Here is an 18,318-nt window from a genome sequence, read left to right on the forward strand (position 1 = left end):
CTACAGTTGAAAAGGAACACCTACTAGCAAAAGAAACAGTACAGCTAGTCACTGACCTCAAGCGATTATGGTTCATCCAAATGACGATGGATTAAAATGAGAAATCAATATTGTCAACCCAGTTCCGGGTTAATGACATTTTTATGTAACGACTGACGCTAGAGGTTGCAGCCTTTAGCCTCCTTGTTAGAGCGTCCGACTCTCATGCCGGCGGACCCGGGTTCGAGTCCCGGTCCGAACAGAAGGGGTTACATTGGTGCCGTGACCCGGATGGGAGTGAGTTTTAGGGGGGTGAGTGTAACGGAGGCCAGCTAGTAGAAGTTGCTGTGAGAGTAAACCTCACTCCTCTGACCTCAAGAGAAGCTCTAGCGACTTACGCTAGAGGTTGCAGCCTTTAGCCTCCTTGTTAGAGCGTGTGACTCACATGCCGGCGGACCGGGGTTCGAGTCCCGGTCCGAACAGAAGGGGTTACATTTAGTAAATGTGTTTTTGCTGTTTCTCTGTCTAATATTTCCGGTTGCCGGCATCACTACTACATTTTTTGCTCATGAAATGTAAGTGGAATTTTGTTAATATGAGGCACCTTTAGAATTTGGCTTAAACAATATATCTTAAAAGGCTGATTAACTTTGCCGTCTAGCAACTGAAACATCTTTCACGTCAAATAAAATTTCCTCAGTCCCATCCGTCTGTGTCTCACCAGTCTCTCTCCTCCCGCGGGTCATCCAGCAGGACTCGCACGATGTAGAGCAGGCAGCTCACAACCTTCAGGAAGAAGTTGAAGAGTCGCACTCTCAAACCTGCACAGAAGAGCGTGAGGCCGTCACCAATCAACATTACAAACAGCTTCACAAACAACAGACACACGAAGCCGAGTACTCACGGACAGGACACGACAGCTAGAGGACAGCACATCAAACGGCCAGAAACAAATACAAGACCAACCAATTACCCAGCACCAGCTCCACAGAGCCACTCACAGGGGTCAACAGCACTCCACGTGAAAGCAAAAAACAAACTACCACCTCACAGGACAAGAAAAGAAACAATTAGAGCCACCCCTCGGTCTGGCCGAGAACTCACTGGATCTTTGGTTTTTGATGAAGAACAGCTTCAGACGTTCCTTGAAAGTGTTTTCATTCACATAGAACTCTACCTGCACTCTAAAAGGAATGATGATGTTTGGTTGGAGATGAAGAGGAAGGGGGGAGGACAGGTAATGATGACATGTATGAGAGAGGAGGCAAGAAAGTTAGACATATTGCCATTGCGGTCATAATAAAAAGCAATCAGTTGAGAGCTAGAAAGTGCTTTTGCTATATTAAACTCTAATAGCTTTAGAAGGAAATGATGTTGCCTTTTGTGCGTAAGGTGGCTGTGGCTGACCTCGCTATCCACGCTGACTTAATCCAGAGTTATAAATGACTTCCACAGCGAGGGCGAACGCAACAGGAGAAGCCATAACTCTGGAACGCATTAAGAGTTTTCTATTTTTGCTGAAAATGGTGTCATATAAGTGGCCCCAAAGTAAATAGCAATTTTTTTGACAACATAAATCAATCAAAAACTTAGAGCTGGACAATAACTATTTTCTAGAGCTGATGCACAGCCAAAACTATCTCCCTTCCATTCATTTTCTTTATCACTGTAAAGCTGCTTTGAAACTATCTATTTTGTAAAAAAAAAAGCTACATAAATGGTGACTTTTCACAGAACTGACTGTAGAGTAATATTCCAGCTCATGTTCAGCCAGATGCCAATAACCACAGGCAATCATTTCGAAACAAGAATTGAAATGCGTTTCCTTGCACAAATTGGCACTAGATGGTTTAAAAGCAGAAACGGTAAGCTCTTGTGTTTGGTAAAGCACTTAGATGGACTCCTCAGCAAAAATGTTTGTTGTTTAAACTGTAAAGCTGTCCAAATCTGTTCAGAGCATTTGCATTTATTCATTTAGCAGATGCTTTTATCCAAAGCGACTTTCAATTGAGGAATGTAGCAAGTGATTCATCTAAAAGATGGAATTCAAACGGGAAGTGCAAGCAATACAAAGCTTCAGCCATCGTTCATACATGTTAGAATTAGGGAGGGATTAAGGAATAGTGAGAGCACAGATAAAAGAATAGATAGAAAAACTTGATTTGTCTTTTTTTCCAGCAGGATGCAGTTAAGTGCTGATGGAAGAGATGAGTTTTTAGCTGTCTCCTGAAAACTGTCAGGGATTCCGGACGTGTTTTCCTGACATTTATATGAGCCTGATTTCGATAAATATTTATCACTGTCAGTCATCACAATTTCGAGAGTATATCTTGCATTTATATGCGGATGGGCCTATGTATTGGAGCGTGAATGTGGCTGCTTGTCAAGAAAACACACGTTTTAATATATTATAGGCCTATTATTATTATTATTTTATATATATATATATATATATATATATATATATATATATATATATATATATATATATATATATATATATATATATATATCACCTAGACAGAGCGCTCCCTTTAAAATCACTAAAAGATGTCACTCATTCAATGAATGCGATCTCACAAAGTTCTGTTATATTATTAAGTGAAGCTGACGACACAATTAATCTCTTATTAACATAATGTCTACACTTTGTCAAAGAAGATTTGCGCGAGGACAGAACTGGACAAAAACTCGAGCAGTGAGTCGATGCTAACTTCAACGCCTGTGATTGGCCATTGCGTTCAAGAAATCAACAAACTGAATTACTCACCGAAGCGAAAACACGTTGGAAACGGAAGTTTTGACAAGCCTCAATACAGATACGCACCGGATCTTTTGGCAACTCTTTTTCTCCGATGCTGTCTCACTCAGTGGGCATAACCTCAGTCACTCTGGCCGATGTGCATACCCTCTATTAGAACATTCCTGCATCCCAATTTGCCAATACTTATACTACGTCCTAAAAGTATGTACTCTTTTTGTGAACAAAAAGTATTTACTTGCAAGTGTGTAGAAGAAGAGTATGCACATTTTGGACATTCTACTTGGTCATATTTAACTCTGTTGCTTAGTTACATGCATCTCATCACAGTTTAAAATGCCGTCAATTATTATCACATTCCAAATCCTCCAGATTCTGTTTAATTTCCTACTGCATCGGAGAGAAATGTAGCCGCACGTTGATCTCCCATGTGTGGGTCTTTAATGCAGAGACTCTCCTCATGTGTTTGCAGTTTAAAGGGGGGGTGAAACACTCATGTCAATCTTGAGTACTTATAGAGTAGTATTGCATCCTTCATATCTCCGAAAAGTCTTTAGTTTTATTATATTTATAAAAGAAATATGGGCTGTACCGAGTCTTTCTGGAAAAAACCGAGCGCCTGGAGGCATATCGAGTGGGCAGAGCTAAAAAATGACGAGTGCGCACAAAGCGATGACGTCCTCAACCGTGAAGAAACCCATGGCTATCGATCCAGAATCAGATTCGGAGGCTGAAATAAATTGAACAGGAGAAGCAGCAACAGCAGGACGTCCGTCTCTGTGGTATGTACTGTATTTAGTGGCCTGTCAACATTTGTGTGTGTTTACTCGCAGTTTATGAGGACATGATTCGGTTTATGGACTATTGTATGCGACTAAACCTTAGCAGTAGCAAGCAAAACGGTTTTGCACGTCAGACTAGTGTAACGTTATACATAGAACAACAATGGAGTAACCGTTAGCGCATTTGAATGACGAAGCACGCGATCGTGTCGTTTACTGATGTTTACTCACGCGACGATAGCCAACAGCACAGACATTTGAAGCAGTTTTACTCACCGGCTGCTTCCAAAGCAGGACCGAACCTTTATCGCTGGGACCGCTCCGTCAAAAACACACGTCTTTGGTATGATTTGGTGAAGTCCTGACAGCAGTGACTGTGGGGATCCACTTTTGCGACGCGACTGAAGTGATGTTGGGAAGCTTCCCGTCATTTCTGCGTTCAAATCGGTTCAAATGCAGCGCTGCCTTCCCAGAATGCTGTGCTGAAGCGTTTGAGTTGCTTGAGGTCCCCCATAGGAATAAAGTGGAGCGTGGCGCAGAGTGTTTATGGGCGTGCATTTCCTCTCTCGCATTAGTCAGGGGCGCGCACGCGCACCCTACCGGGAGAAGAGCCCGTACGGCCCATACAAAGACCTTCCGCTCTATTAACGTCAAGCCGACCCATACTCGAAAAAAACTCTCCGAAACTTGTGAGAAACCGGAAGGAGTATTTTTGACACAGAAATACTCCATCAAACGTCCAACATTAGTTTTTGAAACTTTGTCTATGTTTAGGATGGGAATCCAAGTCTTTAACAGTGTAAAAAGCTCAGTATGCATGAAACAGCATTCCCCCCCCCCCCCTTTAAATAAAAAGATGCATTTGAAAGTTAATGGCCAAACGTGTCATTACAAAAGTTCACAATGCTGCTGAAGGTGAAATATAATTCATTCAGGACAACACTGAATGAATATATTTTTGTCAGGCTAAATACTGAAAAATGATCACTCAAACCCCTTTATTAAAACTCTCAACTTAACCAACGGACTTGCACATCCGTCATGTTTGTAGTTTTTTAACACTTTTTTTATCCGCGTTTGTAGTTCTAATCAAAATCATGTCAAACACGCAATGGGTTGTGGGAAATATCAACTGTGAGAGTGTGCGTCGATCCGCACATCGAATTCTGACCGGAAATAGTAAACCATCCGGGTATCTTCGGAATACTCTTTTCAACCTACTACAATTTCGGACATACTAATTCTTATTTTCGAATACTATTATATTATATAGACTAGGGAAGCACATGACATGATCACATGATGGGAAGGGAATCACATGGCCAATCCAGGAACCTACCCTGCGTCCCAATTTGCATACTATCCATACTAAATAGTACTCGAAAATAGAAGTAGTATGTCCCACATCGTAGTATGCTGAAAGAGTATTCCAAAGATGCCTGGATGGTCTATTTCCAGTCAGAATTCAAAGTCTGGATCGATGCACACTGTTAACGGCTAATATTGCGAGTTGGATGAGGATTTAATTAGAACTACAAACCTAAAACTACAAACATGACGGATGTGTGAGTCCGGTGGTTAAGTAGAGAAGTTTAGATAAAGGTTTGAGTGACCAACTGTCAGTATTTAGCCTGAAAAAAATATATTTAGTCAGTGTTGTCCACATTACTTTTCACCTGAAGCAGCATTTTGAACTTTTGTAATGACACATTTGGACATTAGCTTTTAAATGCATTATAATATTTAAACTGCAAACACATGAAGAGAGTCTCTGCATTAAAGACCCACACATAGCAGATCAACGAGCGGCTACATTTCTCTCCGATACGGTAGGAGATTAAATGTGATTAAATGTGAATGTGGAGGATTGAACTGTAACGAATCTGACAATGATTGACATGGCAGTTTTAAACGGTGATGGGATGCACGTAACTAAACTACAGAGACCGTTAAAGATGTCGAAGTAGTGTGTCCCAAAGCTTGCATACTTTTCTGCTACACACTCAAAAGTATGTACTTTTTCTTCACAAAAAGAGCACATACTTTTAGGACGTAGTATAAGTAGGCGAATTGGGACGCAGCACTAGACTAAGCCAAATTACAAAATAAAAGACATGAAACATAAACGTGACCCACAAAATATTCGCATTTATTAATTTTTTTATATTAAGTAATTTGTTTCTAATAGACACTTTAAGTGGGCTATTAAAAAGTGTGATGTTTTTTTTCTAAATATACACGCAGATTTTGGCATCAAATTGTGACTGTTGTAGTGTGACTGTCAACGGTGGTCCACCTTTGGTTTTGTGTAAGACAGGCACGTTTTTTGTGTTCATTTTTATTTCCTATCACTGTGCAGGCTCTTTTATGATATAACCTTGCACAGATAAAGTTGGTAACCAATCGCACGAATCTAATGCTAGCCTGCGGGCCGGCTGACGCTCACTGGGTGCGTTTACATGCACGTTCTTAAGCCGATTATACTCAATAAGCCGATGAACATGGTCATGTAAACGCGGTAACCCGTTTTCTACCCGGGACAGGTCGTTTTTTTGCCTCTTTCCCCGTTGTTGCGCTGCATGTAAACGCATTATCCTGCTTTCTGTTGGCTTACTGAAGTGCGCATGTGTGATAGGTGAAAAAAAGGCAAATTTAGAGCAGATTTAAACGCATCCAGACAGAGCGAGCTAGTGCGTTGCATGAAATAAGGACATATATTACAAACACAGACTCTTTTAAGACCCAGAAAATTGTGAAGATGTGTTCTCTTCTCATGCAGCAGAAGTAGAAGAGGTTCAGTCAAAACGCTGCATCTGGAACTGCATGAGGGATAATATGAGCCGTAAATCTCCCGCCGACACGGTGCACGCTTTATTTAACATCACAACTGACGTAACATTTAGAAAACTCAGAGTCAGATACGGACATTATTATTTTTGACGTCACTACAAGGAAATAACCCGGTTTATTAATAAAGTCATGTAAACGCGGTTTACTTGCATTGTCAGTTTACTGGTTTGCATGTAAATGGGGAAAACTGGTTATATAAGCTGATATTTGTGAGTTATCAGCTTACTGGTGTGCATGTAAACATGCTCAATGAAGGCCAATCATCGGCTTGGTGTGTCAGGACCTTTATGCCATTAGTCTAAGGTAACCTCCAATGTGCCTTATGATTATATAGATATAATACATTTTTATTTAAGGCTTCCAAACTTTCTTTCAGTGTATGTGTTTCCAGTTCATTTAAAGACACTGAAGGCAGAGTCAATACGATAGTCTGTGGTTATTGACATCACGCCACAGAAGCTGTCCACACACATTAAGCGGTAAATAACAATTATGCTCCTTTAAAGGTCACTAATGGGAGAATGTCACACACACTGAGTTCACTGTACTCTGGCACGTTTCCAGTCCTGTTTTAATCGGTTTTCCTGGGCTCCAACTACCCAGGGACTCATAAAGAGGCATTAGCCACCGACCAGATCAGTGTGAGCCAGACCCCTCAAGCCTTTTTAAAGACTTCCTCTCAGATCTCTGGAGCCAGCCTCATTTCCACAGAGCTCTGCGTAATTGGACGGAAACACGGAAGGGACACATAATTTCCGGTGAGTCATGTCATAACAATGGGAATAAAAGACGAGAATGTGGGATCTGTCCATCTCTCACAGTCCGGAAAAGGGGTCCCGGACCCCACGTGGTGGACGGCCCTAACGTATCCTCTCCTCACAGCGAGATCCCCGTCAGAACATGCTGTGTGTTGCTATGGCGACAGAGAGTACCTCCGGGTTTCCTAACACATACACACACATCTAGTTGTAATAATCAAGTTTTGTGGGTGATTCATTCTGAGCATCTTGGAAATAATGGCCTGTGCACACAATCTTACCTACTGTAAGTACAGTGATTGCTGTGAGAAAATCAGTATCACAAAACAAAAAAACACTCTCTTGATGCACAATGTCTCATCATTTTGGTTATTGTGAGGACTACCTTAACAATATTTTATTGCTGTGTCCTTGTGTTGGGTAAGATAATATTTGTGTAAGCTAGAGAAAAAGATATCAGGATTTATACTCACAAAAACACATTAACTTCACAGCAAAATCAAAAGAAATATTATATATATACATATATATATATATATATATATAGCATTAGATTACTCTATACTATTATATTTGCATTTACAAATCATACTTTTTTATTGTGACATTATTTTAATGACAATTATCATTTGTTCACATAACAAAATAAAGGCTTTTCTCCAAAACACTTTGGCCACAATTATTGGCATCCTTTTATTAAATATTTTTGCAACCTCCTTTTCCCAAGATAACAGCTCTGAGCCTTCTCCATAATGCCTGATGAGTTTGGAGAACACCTGACAAGAGATCAGAGACCATTCCTCCATACAGAACCTCTCCAGATCCTTCAGATTCCCAGATCTATGATGGTACTTCTTCTCTTCAGTTCAACCCACTCATTTTCTAAAGTGTTCAGGTGAGTAGTGGGATGGCAATGGCAGAAGCTTCATTTTGTGCTCAGTGACACATTTGTGTGGTGATTTTGATGTTTGTTTTGGATCGTTGTCCTGATGGAGGATCCAACCACGGCCCATTATTAGATTTCTAGCAGAGGCCATCAGGTTTTAGATTTTTTATCTGTTGGTATTTGGTAGAATCCATGATACCATGTATCTGAACAAGATGTCTAGGACCTCCAGCAAATAAAAAAAAATAAAATAAAAAATAAGCCCTCAAAATTATAGGTCCAGCTGTATTTTTAGCCGTGGGCATGGGGTACTTTTTATCCATGTTTGCACCAAACCCATCTGGTAGATTTGCTGGCAAAAATCTCTTGTTATAGTTTCATCTGACTACAGAACCAGGTCCTTTTTGACTTTCCAGTCGTGTCTGACAACAGAATATGCTGGAGTTCGTTTCTGGATGAGTGAGGAGGATTTTTCTTGAAACCCTCCCAAACAACATGTGGTGATGCAGGGGTTGTTTGATATTTTTCAAAAAAAAAAATTTAACCCAAAACTCAACTAATCTAAACTAATCATCCTCCTTGTGCATTAGAACGATATACACACACATCCTCTTTCAGGCAGATTTGTAACATCTTTGTAACATACACTAGCTGGCAGTATGCCATTTATATTATCAAATTATATTTCCAATGTCTTCTTTTACTCCTCAAGCAGGGTTAATTGCTCGCATCACATTTTTGGCGTAAATCACTAATTTCTGTTATTGGATGCCCTACTTAATAAAAGTGCAACATACAAAACATAATCAACAGCTAGGCCTACTATAGCAGAGAAAAAAGAAAGAAAGTGGAGAGTGACAGCAGCTGAATTTCGGGGATGAGCTCCGTCGGGTTTTCTTAACAAAGTTGGACCAACAAGATCTAAAAGCTGCTGATTTTGCTGTCTTGCCAGACAGCATTTATTTTGAATTGCAGCTTTTGACATGGTGGCCAGGGGACTAAAGTTTTCACAGATGAAATAGTGACCATAGAAATGGTTCCACGGACAGTACCATCTTTGATTTAGCACAACAAATCGCTGTCTCGCTGCCATAGTTTGACTGAACTCCCCTCCACAATCATTCCCCTTAAATAGACTCCATAACGGTTTGCCAGCTGATGTAGCCTACCTTTGCATAATATGATTAAAAAGCCAACAACCATCAGTCTAATGACAATTGTATTATTTGCATGGAATCATATTTGTATAGACTGAGATGTAAAGAAAAAGTGGTGGCCACTATCAGAATGAACTGTCAGCATTGATAAGGTATAGCTAAAAGTGGTCCAGACCAACCTTACGAAAGAATGACTTACAGAAGGCATACTAAACTATGTTTCAGGAAACACGTATTAACGTTAAGATACACCTTAATGTATAACTTAAAAATGACTTAGTGTTAAGAGGGTTTCGGGAAATGCAGCCCAACACAATCTACCAAGAGCAATGCAAATTAGCATCTGGTTTGCTTTTTGGGGGCGTTAAATAATGTAAATTGGCTTGCAATTTTTGCAAGTCTGAGCACAAACGTAAAGTAAATCTGACAGTAATGGCAAAAAAGGAGCTAGCTGTTAGTATATTCTGGTCCTTAGTGCTTTATCCTGCTCTGTACATCGGTGGCTGTGTTTAGCCAAATTCTGACTCTACCATCTGAATGTCTCAACAGAAATCGAGACTCATCAGACCAGGCAACATTTTTCCAGTCTTCAGCTGTCCAGTTTTGGTGAGCTCGTGCAAATTGTAGCCTCTTTGTCCTATTTGTAGTGGAGATGAGTGGTACCCGGTGGGGTCTTCTGCTGTTGTAGCCCATTCGCCTCAAGTTTGGGCGTGTTGTTGCTTCACAAATGCTTTGCTGCATACCTCGGTTGTAACGAGTGGTTATTTCAGTCAAAGTTGCTCTTCTATCAGCTTGAATCAGTCGGCCCATTCTCCTCTGACCTCTAGCATCAACAAGGCGTTTTCACCCACAGGACTGCTGCATACTGGATGTTTTTCCCTTTTCACACCATTCTTTGTAAACCCTAGAAATGGTTGTACGTGAAAATCCCAGTAAAATAAGTTTAAATGTTAATGCAATTCAAATATATGTACATTTTTTTTTACTGTCATCTCACATATAGATCTGCATTCAATTAATTAATGTCAAGCTAACAATAGAATCCTTAATCTCAGTGAATAAGATTACTTATTAAAAGAAAACATTAAAAAAATTATTGCACAACCACCCAATTGATAGCGATGTCCATTAAGTAGGTTATGTAAATCACCATTAAATAAAAGAAGAGGAGGAAGTGGAATGGCAAGCTTTTACTTAGCGTCTGTTTCCATGGTGAATCATTGATTCATTGTTCTGTTGAGAATGTCTTGTGTGTTCATGGTTAACATACTCTGAGTTGTCTGAACTTACTCCCGGACTTGTTTTTGGAACCAGCATACCTCGAGTAAACCAGTTATGGGTTAATCAACCGAGAGTTCAAGGTATATGTGACGGTGAGTTAACCTTGCTTTCTGGAATACACCCCGGCATTATGAGACGGAACAAAGAAACACGTGACAAATAAAATCCAACTGAACTAAAATAAACACAATGGTGACAATGATATTATTTTGTGTGCATTTGACTGTTAAAGTACAATAAGCAGCAAAAAAATAACTCAATTTAGTATTGAGAGAGGCGGCTTTATGTGCGCACACTTTGGGTGTGAGCATGAAATCTGCAGGAAATAGTAAAATGATGCGCAATATGCACAATATTCAGCAACATAATACAGCAATAATATTCATGGTGTGATTGAGGGGAGGCAGGTTTGTGTGTGACTCGCTGTTGGAGAGATGAGAGAGAAAGAGCAGCTGGTATTGTGTGTCGATTCTGTGGAAAATGAGTATTGGAAGCGTTTCGGATATTTCATTATCGATATGTATCGAAAAAGTATTATCTTTGACAACACTGCATTGCACTTAATTTAATATTTCAGATGCCTTTTAAAAGACTACATCTGAAAAATGTATAGATTATATATAAAATTCAACCCACCAAAGTGGTTTCACGAGTTTGTGTGCCCATATAATCTTAGTGAAAGTGGTAAACAGATTTGGCTTGCTGTCTGCTATAGAGGGGCTCGGAGAGGATATTCTACCCGAGCTCCGATTGCCCCCCTATAACAGGCAAATTGAATGAATAAAATAATGAATGAATGAGTCATTTATATATCGCTTTCATAAGTACTACTGTACACCTAAAGTGCTTTACACTCATGTCAGGGATCTCTCCTCAACCACCACCAATGTGGTGTACAAAAGGAGGAGCAGGGGAGGAGGAGGGATGCTTCAGAAACCAAAAAGGGGAAGAGGTAAGCTGCTGGTTTTATACCTTGGTATTAATTGAAAGATTAGATGGGCGTACCCCTCCCGAAATTACGTTTATTAAAGGGGTACTTCAGCGCTGGGAAGATGAATCTGTATTTAAACTGGGTCATCAATGCAGTAGAAATGTGAAATAATTTTTGAATTTGGTGTCTTCTAGACTGAGAAAAGACAGAAAATGTATTTTTGTCTCATGGGGATGAAAGACTACAATTCCCAGAATGCTTCGCTGCCCTGCGAGGACATTCCCAACGCCACCAACTTCATTACTGTGACTGAGTTAGAGAAGACACTACAATTAAAAACTGAACGTGTCTGTTCAATATAATGAGTGAGTCACCGCGCGAGTATCACAGCACTGAGCACTAACTGCACGAGTGATGAGAGCTGAGGTAATCGTGACTACACTCGCGGCATACATTCACAACGCGAGTTAAGTCTGGCGCATTTCAGTTCATGCCTTTGCAAGCTTAACTTTCATAGAAATGAATTTGAGAAGTTAAAAGACTTACATTGCTCACCATAGCTCCGTTTAAATGATCCTGTAACTGCAAGCTGAGCTCTCCCTGCAAGCTGAGTGTTATCTCCCATCCCCCATGCGCAGATTCAAAACATGCGGAAATGGCTCCCTCTGCTGGCTGTAGTCTTTAGCCTCTGGGCAAACATTCCTCCTATGATGCAAAAATCGTCAATTTGCATCATAGGAGGAATTTTTCCAGAAATAAAATGCAGAAATCTCTCGTCTCAGGGAGATATGAGGGGGGAAAGCACAATCATTTGAATATACTCCAGGGTTTATACTTATACAAAGCCATATGCTAATCGCTGAAGTAACCCTTTAACTTCACTAGTAGGACTGGTTCCAGTTATATTTTCACTTGAGCTTGGTTCAGTGCGAGCAAAGTTAACGCAAATTATTATTATTAATTTTTTTAATCTGATCATCCTCCATAACGGGGGAGCTATTTACATCTCATATCATCTGTACTTTTTACCAAGGCAAATTAAAATCATATCCGCACCAAATGGGCAGGAATTAAATGGTTAAACAATGAGGACGGTTTGGCCTGACAGTAAAAAACTTCCCTAAGCACTTCCCCTTTTTTAAAGTTTATTTGGGTCGACTGTCGACCCCTCAATTTTTACCAAGGGAGTCGGTCTACTCTTCAAGCAGATCCATAGACCTCAATGAAACATTTCCATTTCCATTTAAACACATTGCAAGGGTTCCGCCAATAGTGGACACTCCTGCAACGCAAGCAATGACGTACAACCGAGTGAACGAGATGAAGGGAAGTGTGCGAGAGAAGGGCATTATAAAGTGAATTTAAATGCAGCCAGAGAGTACATTTACAGGAATGACAACCACATTCTACAACCGAATTAACCCCTGAAAAAAATAAGGTAGTGACAACATTTACAAAAATTCCACACAGTGTGTACAGAACCAAAACTCAACTAGTTAATGAATCATTTAAAAAAAATGCACATCAGATATTTCTTCTATATGCACAATGCAAAAACAAAACTTCTTTCTCATACCCCTTTGGTGAGCATATTCTGACCAGTATAATCCTAATGTATTCGTTGCTAATTAGCTCTTAAGAGTAATTGGACCACAGACCAGGGAAAGCACAGTCAAAGCATTTAATGAACCAGTGTCTAATATAAGGTGACAGACGCTTCATTAAATATACATCAAATCATGCCATATTTATGGCCATTTCTCTAACAGGCCATCCTTCAGGAAAAGCACAAATTATAGGAATGAATGCTGTATGTTTGTCACTCTCATTTCAGTTCATTCGTTTAATCAAAATAGCCATTTCTTCTTCCTTGAATTCAGTAATCTCATTGTTTATCCCGTTGATTTATTTTATTATTAAAGGAATATATAAATAACAACACTTGGGGAAAAGCATGGAAAACATGGTAAAGGATAGACAAACATAGAATTAATTAAACACAGTGAATATGAAATTAATAACAGCCAATTAGTTATAGCACACTGGGATTTGAAAGCTTAGGCCCTCTGTGAATCTCCTGGTCATGCCTAGTTAACACAACCCTGATAATATAATATAATATAATATAATATAATATAATATAATATAATATAATATAATATAATATAATATAATGTTTAGGGTGTATAAAGACCTTACATAATAAATACTTATATTTTTGTTATCTAAAAACTTGCCATTTCTATTGTCATACACCGTGGGTCACCACTTGAATTTTACCACTTCAGTCCTAGTTCGTTAGCCTGGATGCCAGCCGAACTCAGCCCCGGCCACAACATTTGAGCTCGGGCAGTTCGGTCTGGACTCGACCCATAGAGGAGTAATTATTCCTGAACAGAAACTATTCGGACCAATGAAATCATCAGGGCGGGCTTTAGACGATGACGGACAGATGATCAACAGTAACGTAATCATGCACGTCATCAAAGGGGCTTGGATTATATTTGTTCGAATCATAAACGGAGAGCTTGTTTGTATCTGCATTCACCTTCACTATTTCTCTCTGAAAGGATGATCATGTTGGGTAAGTACTCTGTGTATCATTAAATTATTTATTTTTATACAACACCGGCAAAGATCGTTTATTTCAGCGCGCGTGCAGACAAATTTGCCAGGTTTTTACAACAAATCCCGCCAACTACTAGCCCTAAACAATAGCTTCTCGGGGGGTTCTCCGGAAAAAATGGTGTTTGGGGGGTAAAATGTGTTATTTTGGCAAATTTGCCTGCTAAAATTCGCACTCCTGGGTCTGTATATCACATAATAGTCGCTTCAACCCGCGGACATGGAAAACAACCCGCGGGGAAAAAAACGCGGACTTGGCAACACAGTGCAGTTGAGCTCTGTTGACATTTGACAAGTAACGTTATGCGTCGCTCCGTTGCTCTGATTGGTTGTAGTTCTATCCAATTGATGTCTTTCCTAGTTCGGTTGAAACACGCCCCATAATCACAGCCCAATGGAGCAGTTTCAGACTCATATTCTGACTTTTGAGTATGACCACATCCAACACATTCTCACACCCAACTCGTCACATATGGACGCTTGACCAGGACCCCTTCTCGTCACTTTCAACGAACTGGGCGTACCTTTATCGTCAATTTTCGATGCGCTGGGTGCTCCATTCATTTCAATGAGAAACCTTTGGCGTCATACACAGACGCATTTAATTCTTTGCATTTGTAAAAGCAGACATGGTTTTATTAATATTTAAAGGCTACTTTTATATTTTGGAGCAACTAACCCAACTCCTACCCTAAACCTACCCATATCTAAACAATATAAAACACATAATAGGCAAATAAATGTACAGTCACAAGTATTTATTGCAAAATCTGACCAAAACAGTATAAAAGTATTAGCTCATGTTGCATTCCAAGTCTTCTGAAGTCCTACGATGTCTTCATGTGAAGAACAGAGTTGATCTTGATGTTTTAATCGCTGAAATGATGATCCCACTGCCCCGTGAACGAACTCATTCATAACTCATTCAAAAGACTCCTGAGCATGACACAATCGGTCACAAGACACAGGAGAGCCAATGACATTTTACAATCAATGCTGACGTAATGACGCAATTGGTCACAAGACATATGAGAGCCAATGCAATTTCACTATGAAATCTGAAGTACGGGCGGCAATATTTGAAATTTGATGTTTCATGATCTTCGGCGGATGGAGATGCTGATCGCTTTTGGGGATTTTCTTCATGCAAATCAATCGTTTGGCCTCGGAAAACTTGGATTACTTAACTTTTTTGAATAACTCGTGGATGCAGTCGTATGTTATATCCTGTGTTTTATATCATGTTCACACAAATGGGTAGGTTTAGGGATGAGTTGGGGTTGGGTTACATGTTAAAATGTGTCTAAATAGCGTAAATAAAATAAATGCAAATGAAATCATGTTAAAATGTGTCTAAATAGCGTAAATAAAATAAATGTAAATGAAATTATGCTTGCTGATGAATACATTTCACCATGACGATAATATTCCCATTCCCAGTGTGTCTGTGTATGGCACCGAAGGTTTCTCATTGAAATGAATGGAGCACCCAGCGCGTCGAAAATTGACGATAAAGGTACGCCCAGTTCGTTGAAAAGTGACGACAAGGGGTCCTGGTCAAGCGTCCATATGTGACGAGTTGGGTGTGAGAATGTGTTGCCACGTCAGGCTACTAGTGTGTTGCTGTCCTGCAGAGTTTGGCTCCAACCCTGAAAGACATCTATACAAGCTCTTATTGAGAATTAATAGAGGTTTAATATGTTGATTGTTTTATTGAAAATGTTTGATCACCATTATGGTGATCAATATTTCCTTTGGTTGGGCAGTTTAACTCTCGGCTTTTTATGTGAGTTTATGGTTTTTGTTGCTGTGTTAAAAAAATTAAAATAGATAAAAAGAAGCCATAAACAAAAATTGACATGAAGAAAAATGTTTGACTAAACTCATTACTAATTAAATGTTTTAATAAATAATATTTGCCAACAATACTTTCTTGCCACAGATCAGACAGTCTAAATTTTGATTTCTAAATACATCATATATCAAGAATCAGCATATGAATCTCAACAATGGTGGCACACTTAATGCTGCAATACATACTGGGAGCCATGAGTTTTATACTCTGGAGGCTTAGTAGGGTTGGAGATAAACTTTGCCAGTTTGCCAGATACCACTGAACTTGCCTACCCCTGACTTAGAGGTACACAACTGTACCCTTAAGGGTACCACCCCAGTGATGGCCATTATCACCTTAAAAGGTGCATGTGTATAAATTGACATTGCTAAGGTATTATTTGGTCACTGCCTAAAACAACACATTTTTGCTGCTGTGTGTGATTTGTTTGAAGTTGTGGATTTTGTTGTTGGCTTGGAATAAAAGAGCTATGACCCAGTGAGATTACTGACATCCATATTTCTTGTTTACAGCATTGAAACACCCACATTGCTGTAGTTAGCAGTTTGTCAACCATCACAGTTTCATGAATGCATTCTATACACATGGAATGATAATTCAAGACATTCACTTGTGTTTACATGTGTTTGAGGCTCATGTAATTTGATGCTAACCAGTGCAGAAAGTGGTCATTGTTGAACTGTTGTTTAGTATGTTCATAACTGCACAATATTGCAAAGCTTTGAGCAAAGACTGGTTCTCCACGTTTGGAAATTCACCAGAGGCTGGAGCAAGATGCATGTCCTGGAGATCACAAAATCATCCAGCCACTTGCTTGAGTAGACAGAGACAGATGATGCAACTCGCATTAACACTTACTGAGTCATGATCTCATATCTACAAGACTCACAATCTCACCAAACTAGACCTGTCTTTCTGTTCCTTTTACATCATCTTCAACTTCTTAAGAAGTAAATAATAAAATATGTTGTACTTAATAATCCCAATGTTATAAAATCTTCCATATTATGTCAGTCTTTATCAGTATTTCACCATCCGTCTACTCATCCATGCACCCTTAATTAAAGGTACATTTCTCAAAAAAATAGAAGTGTGTGTGTGTGTGTGTGTGTGTGTGTGTGTGTGTGTGTGTGTATGTGTTAGTAATGTAATTTTTATTACTCATTTTAGGTCATGTATTCTGACTACTTCTTGACCTAACTCTTTTACCACACTGATTTGAATAGTATAATCATGTACCATATTAATGTAAAAATACAAAGAGAAAAATACAAGTCATAAAGTACATTAAATATTACATTAGGTTAGGCTTTGACAAACTTAGGTTTGTGAGTTGAGAAACTAATTAAATTATTAAATCATTAAAAGTAAAAAATGTAGTAAATATTTTTAAATAAAAACAACCAAATTAAACTGTTTTTTTTACTGTTTTTTTATTATATATATATATATATATATATATATATATATATATATATATATATATATATATATATATGATATAGTAAAATATATATATATATATACATATATATATATATATATATATATATATATATATATATATATTTGTTTACTATATCATGTGACCATTAATCAACATCAAAGAACCATGAACTTTTTTATTATTATTATTGACCTAACATATTAACTTAAAATCTAAGAGGTTACGTCAAGTAAATATATTAGGGCAAAGAGATGCAGCTGATATAAAAAAGTTGGGGAATCCCTGCATTGCATGTAAATGTGAAATTATGTGAATTGGTACATTTAATGTGTTTGAAAGACAAAATCCTTCCAAAATTCAAATAATAATCGCGTCTGTTTAGAGCTGATTAGGCATGCAATGTTGCAATATTGAAAAAAGGCTTCTTAAAAGTAAAATGATTTTTGTAAATCCTGTGATCAAATGCTCTACCTCGGTTTTCAGTGATCGGCACTGTGAGTGCAATTCCTTAAACCTGGAAGAGCTTCTGAATGGATACAAACAATAGATTTTTTTTAGAAAGGAACATTTAAAAGATAACAAAGAAGGATCGATGAATTATGAATAGTTAACCGCCGTTGTGAGAATAACATGTAATCATGTAATCAATAGAAAAGAGCAAAAATGCGTGGAAGTGAAGAACTGTTTTCAAGATCCTTTAAAGCATCCCTGTGGTCTTGCTCTCTCACAGCAGGGATAATGCTCACCCTAGAGTCGATCGTTCCCTGTGTCGTACAGTAGTTATGTTATTTCAAATGCTTTTTTTCATATCTTAAACTCTTTTCCACTTGAAGGAGTAAGAGCAGTGAGCAAGTAAAGTGTAAACATCTCCACATGAAAGGAACCGAGCATTGGGTTTGATAAGACCGGAAAAAGGAAAAACAAAAAAAACACAAAAAAAACATTAAAAACTCATAAAAGCATTTGAGCTCTAGAAGCAGACACACTATCCCGTACAGCTCCCTTG

General features: G+C 38.8%; 1 protein-coding gene across 1 annotated transcript in view; it reads right to left on the bottom strand.

Annotated features, from left to right (window-relative positions):
• The window catches only part of kcnt2b (potassium sodium-activated channel subfamily T member 2b), a 112,533-nt gene that overhangs the window by 71,279 nt on the left and 22,936 nt on the right, over positions 1 to 18,318 (bottom strand). Inside the window, exons 2-3 of the mRNA XM_067426941.1 lie at positions 1,084 to 1,163; positions 701 to 800 (exon numbers count right to left, since the gene is read on the bottom strand). Coding sequence (XP_067283042.1) covers positions 701 to 800; positions 1,084 to 1,163 — 180 coding nt within the window. The remainder of the gene's footprint in view (positions 1 to 700; positions 801 to 1,083; positions 1,164 to 18,318) is intronic.

The sequence above is a fragment of the Pseudorasbora parva genome, chromosome 2 (assembly GCF_024679245.1).
Source record: "Pseudorasbora parva isolate DD20220531a chromosome 2, ASM2467924v1, whole genome shotgun sequence".
Taxonomy (NCBI): domain Eukaryota; kingdom Metazoa; phylum Chordata; class Actinopteri; order Cypriniformes; family Gobionidae; genus Pseudorasbora; species Pseudorasbora parva.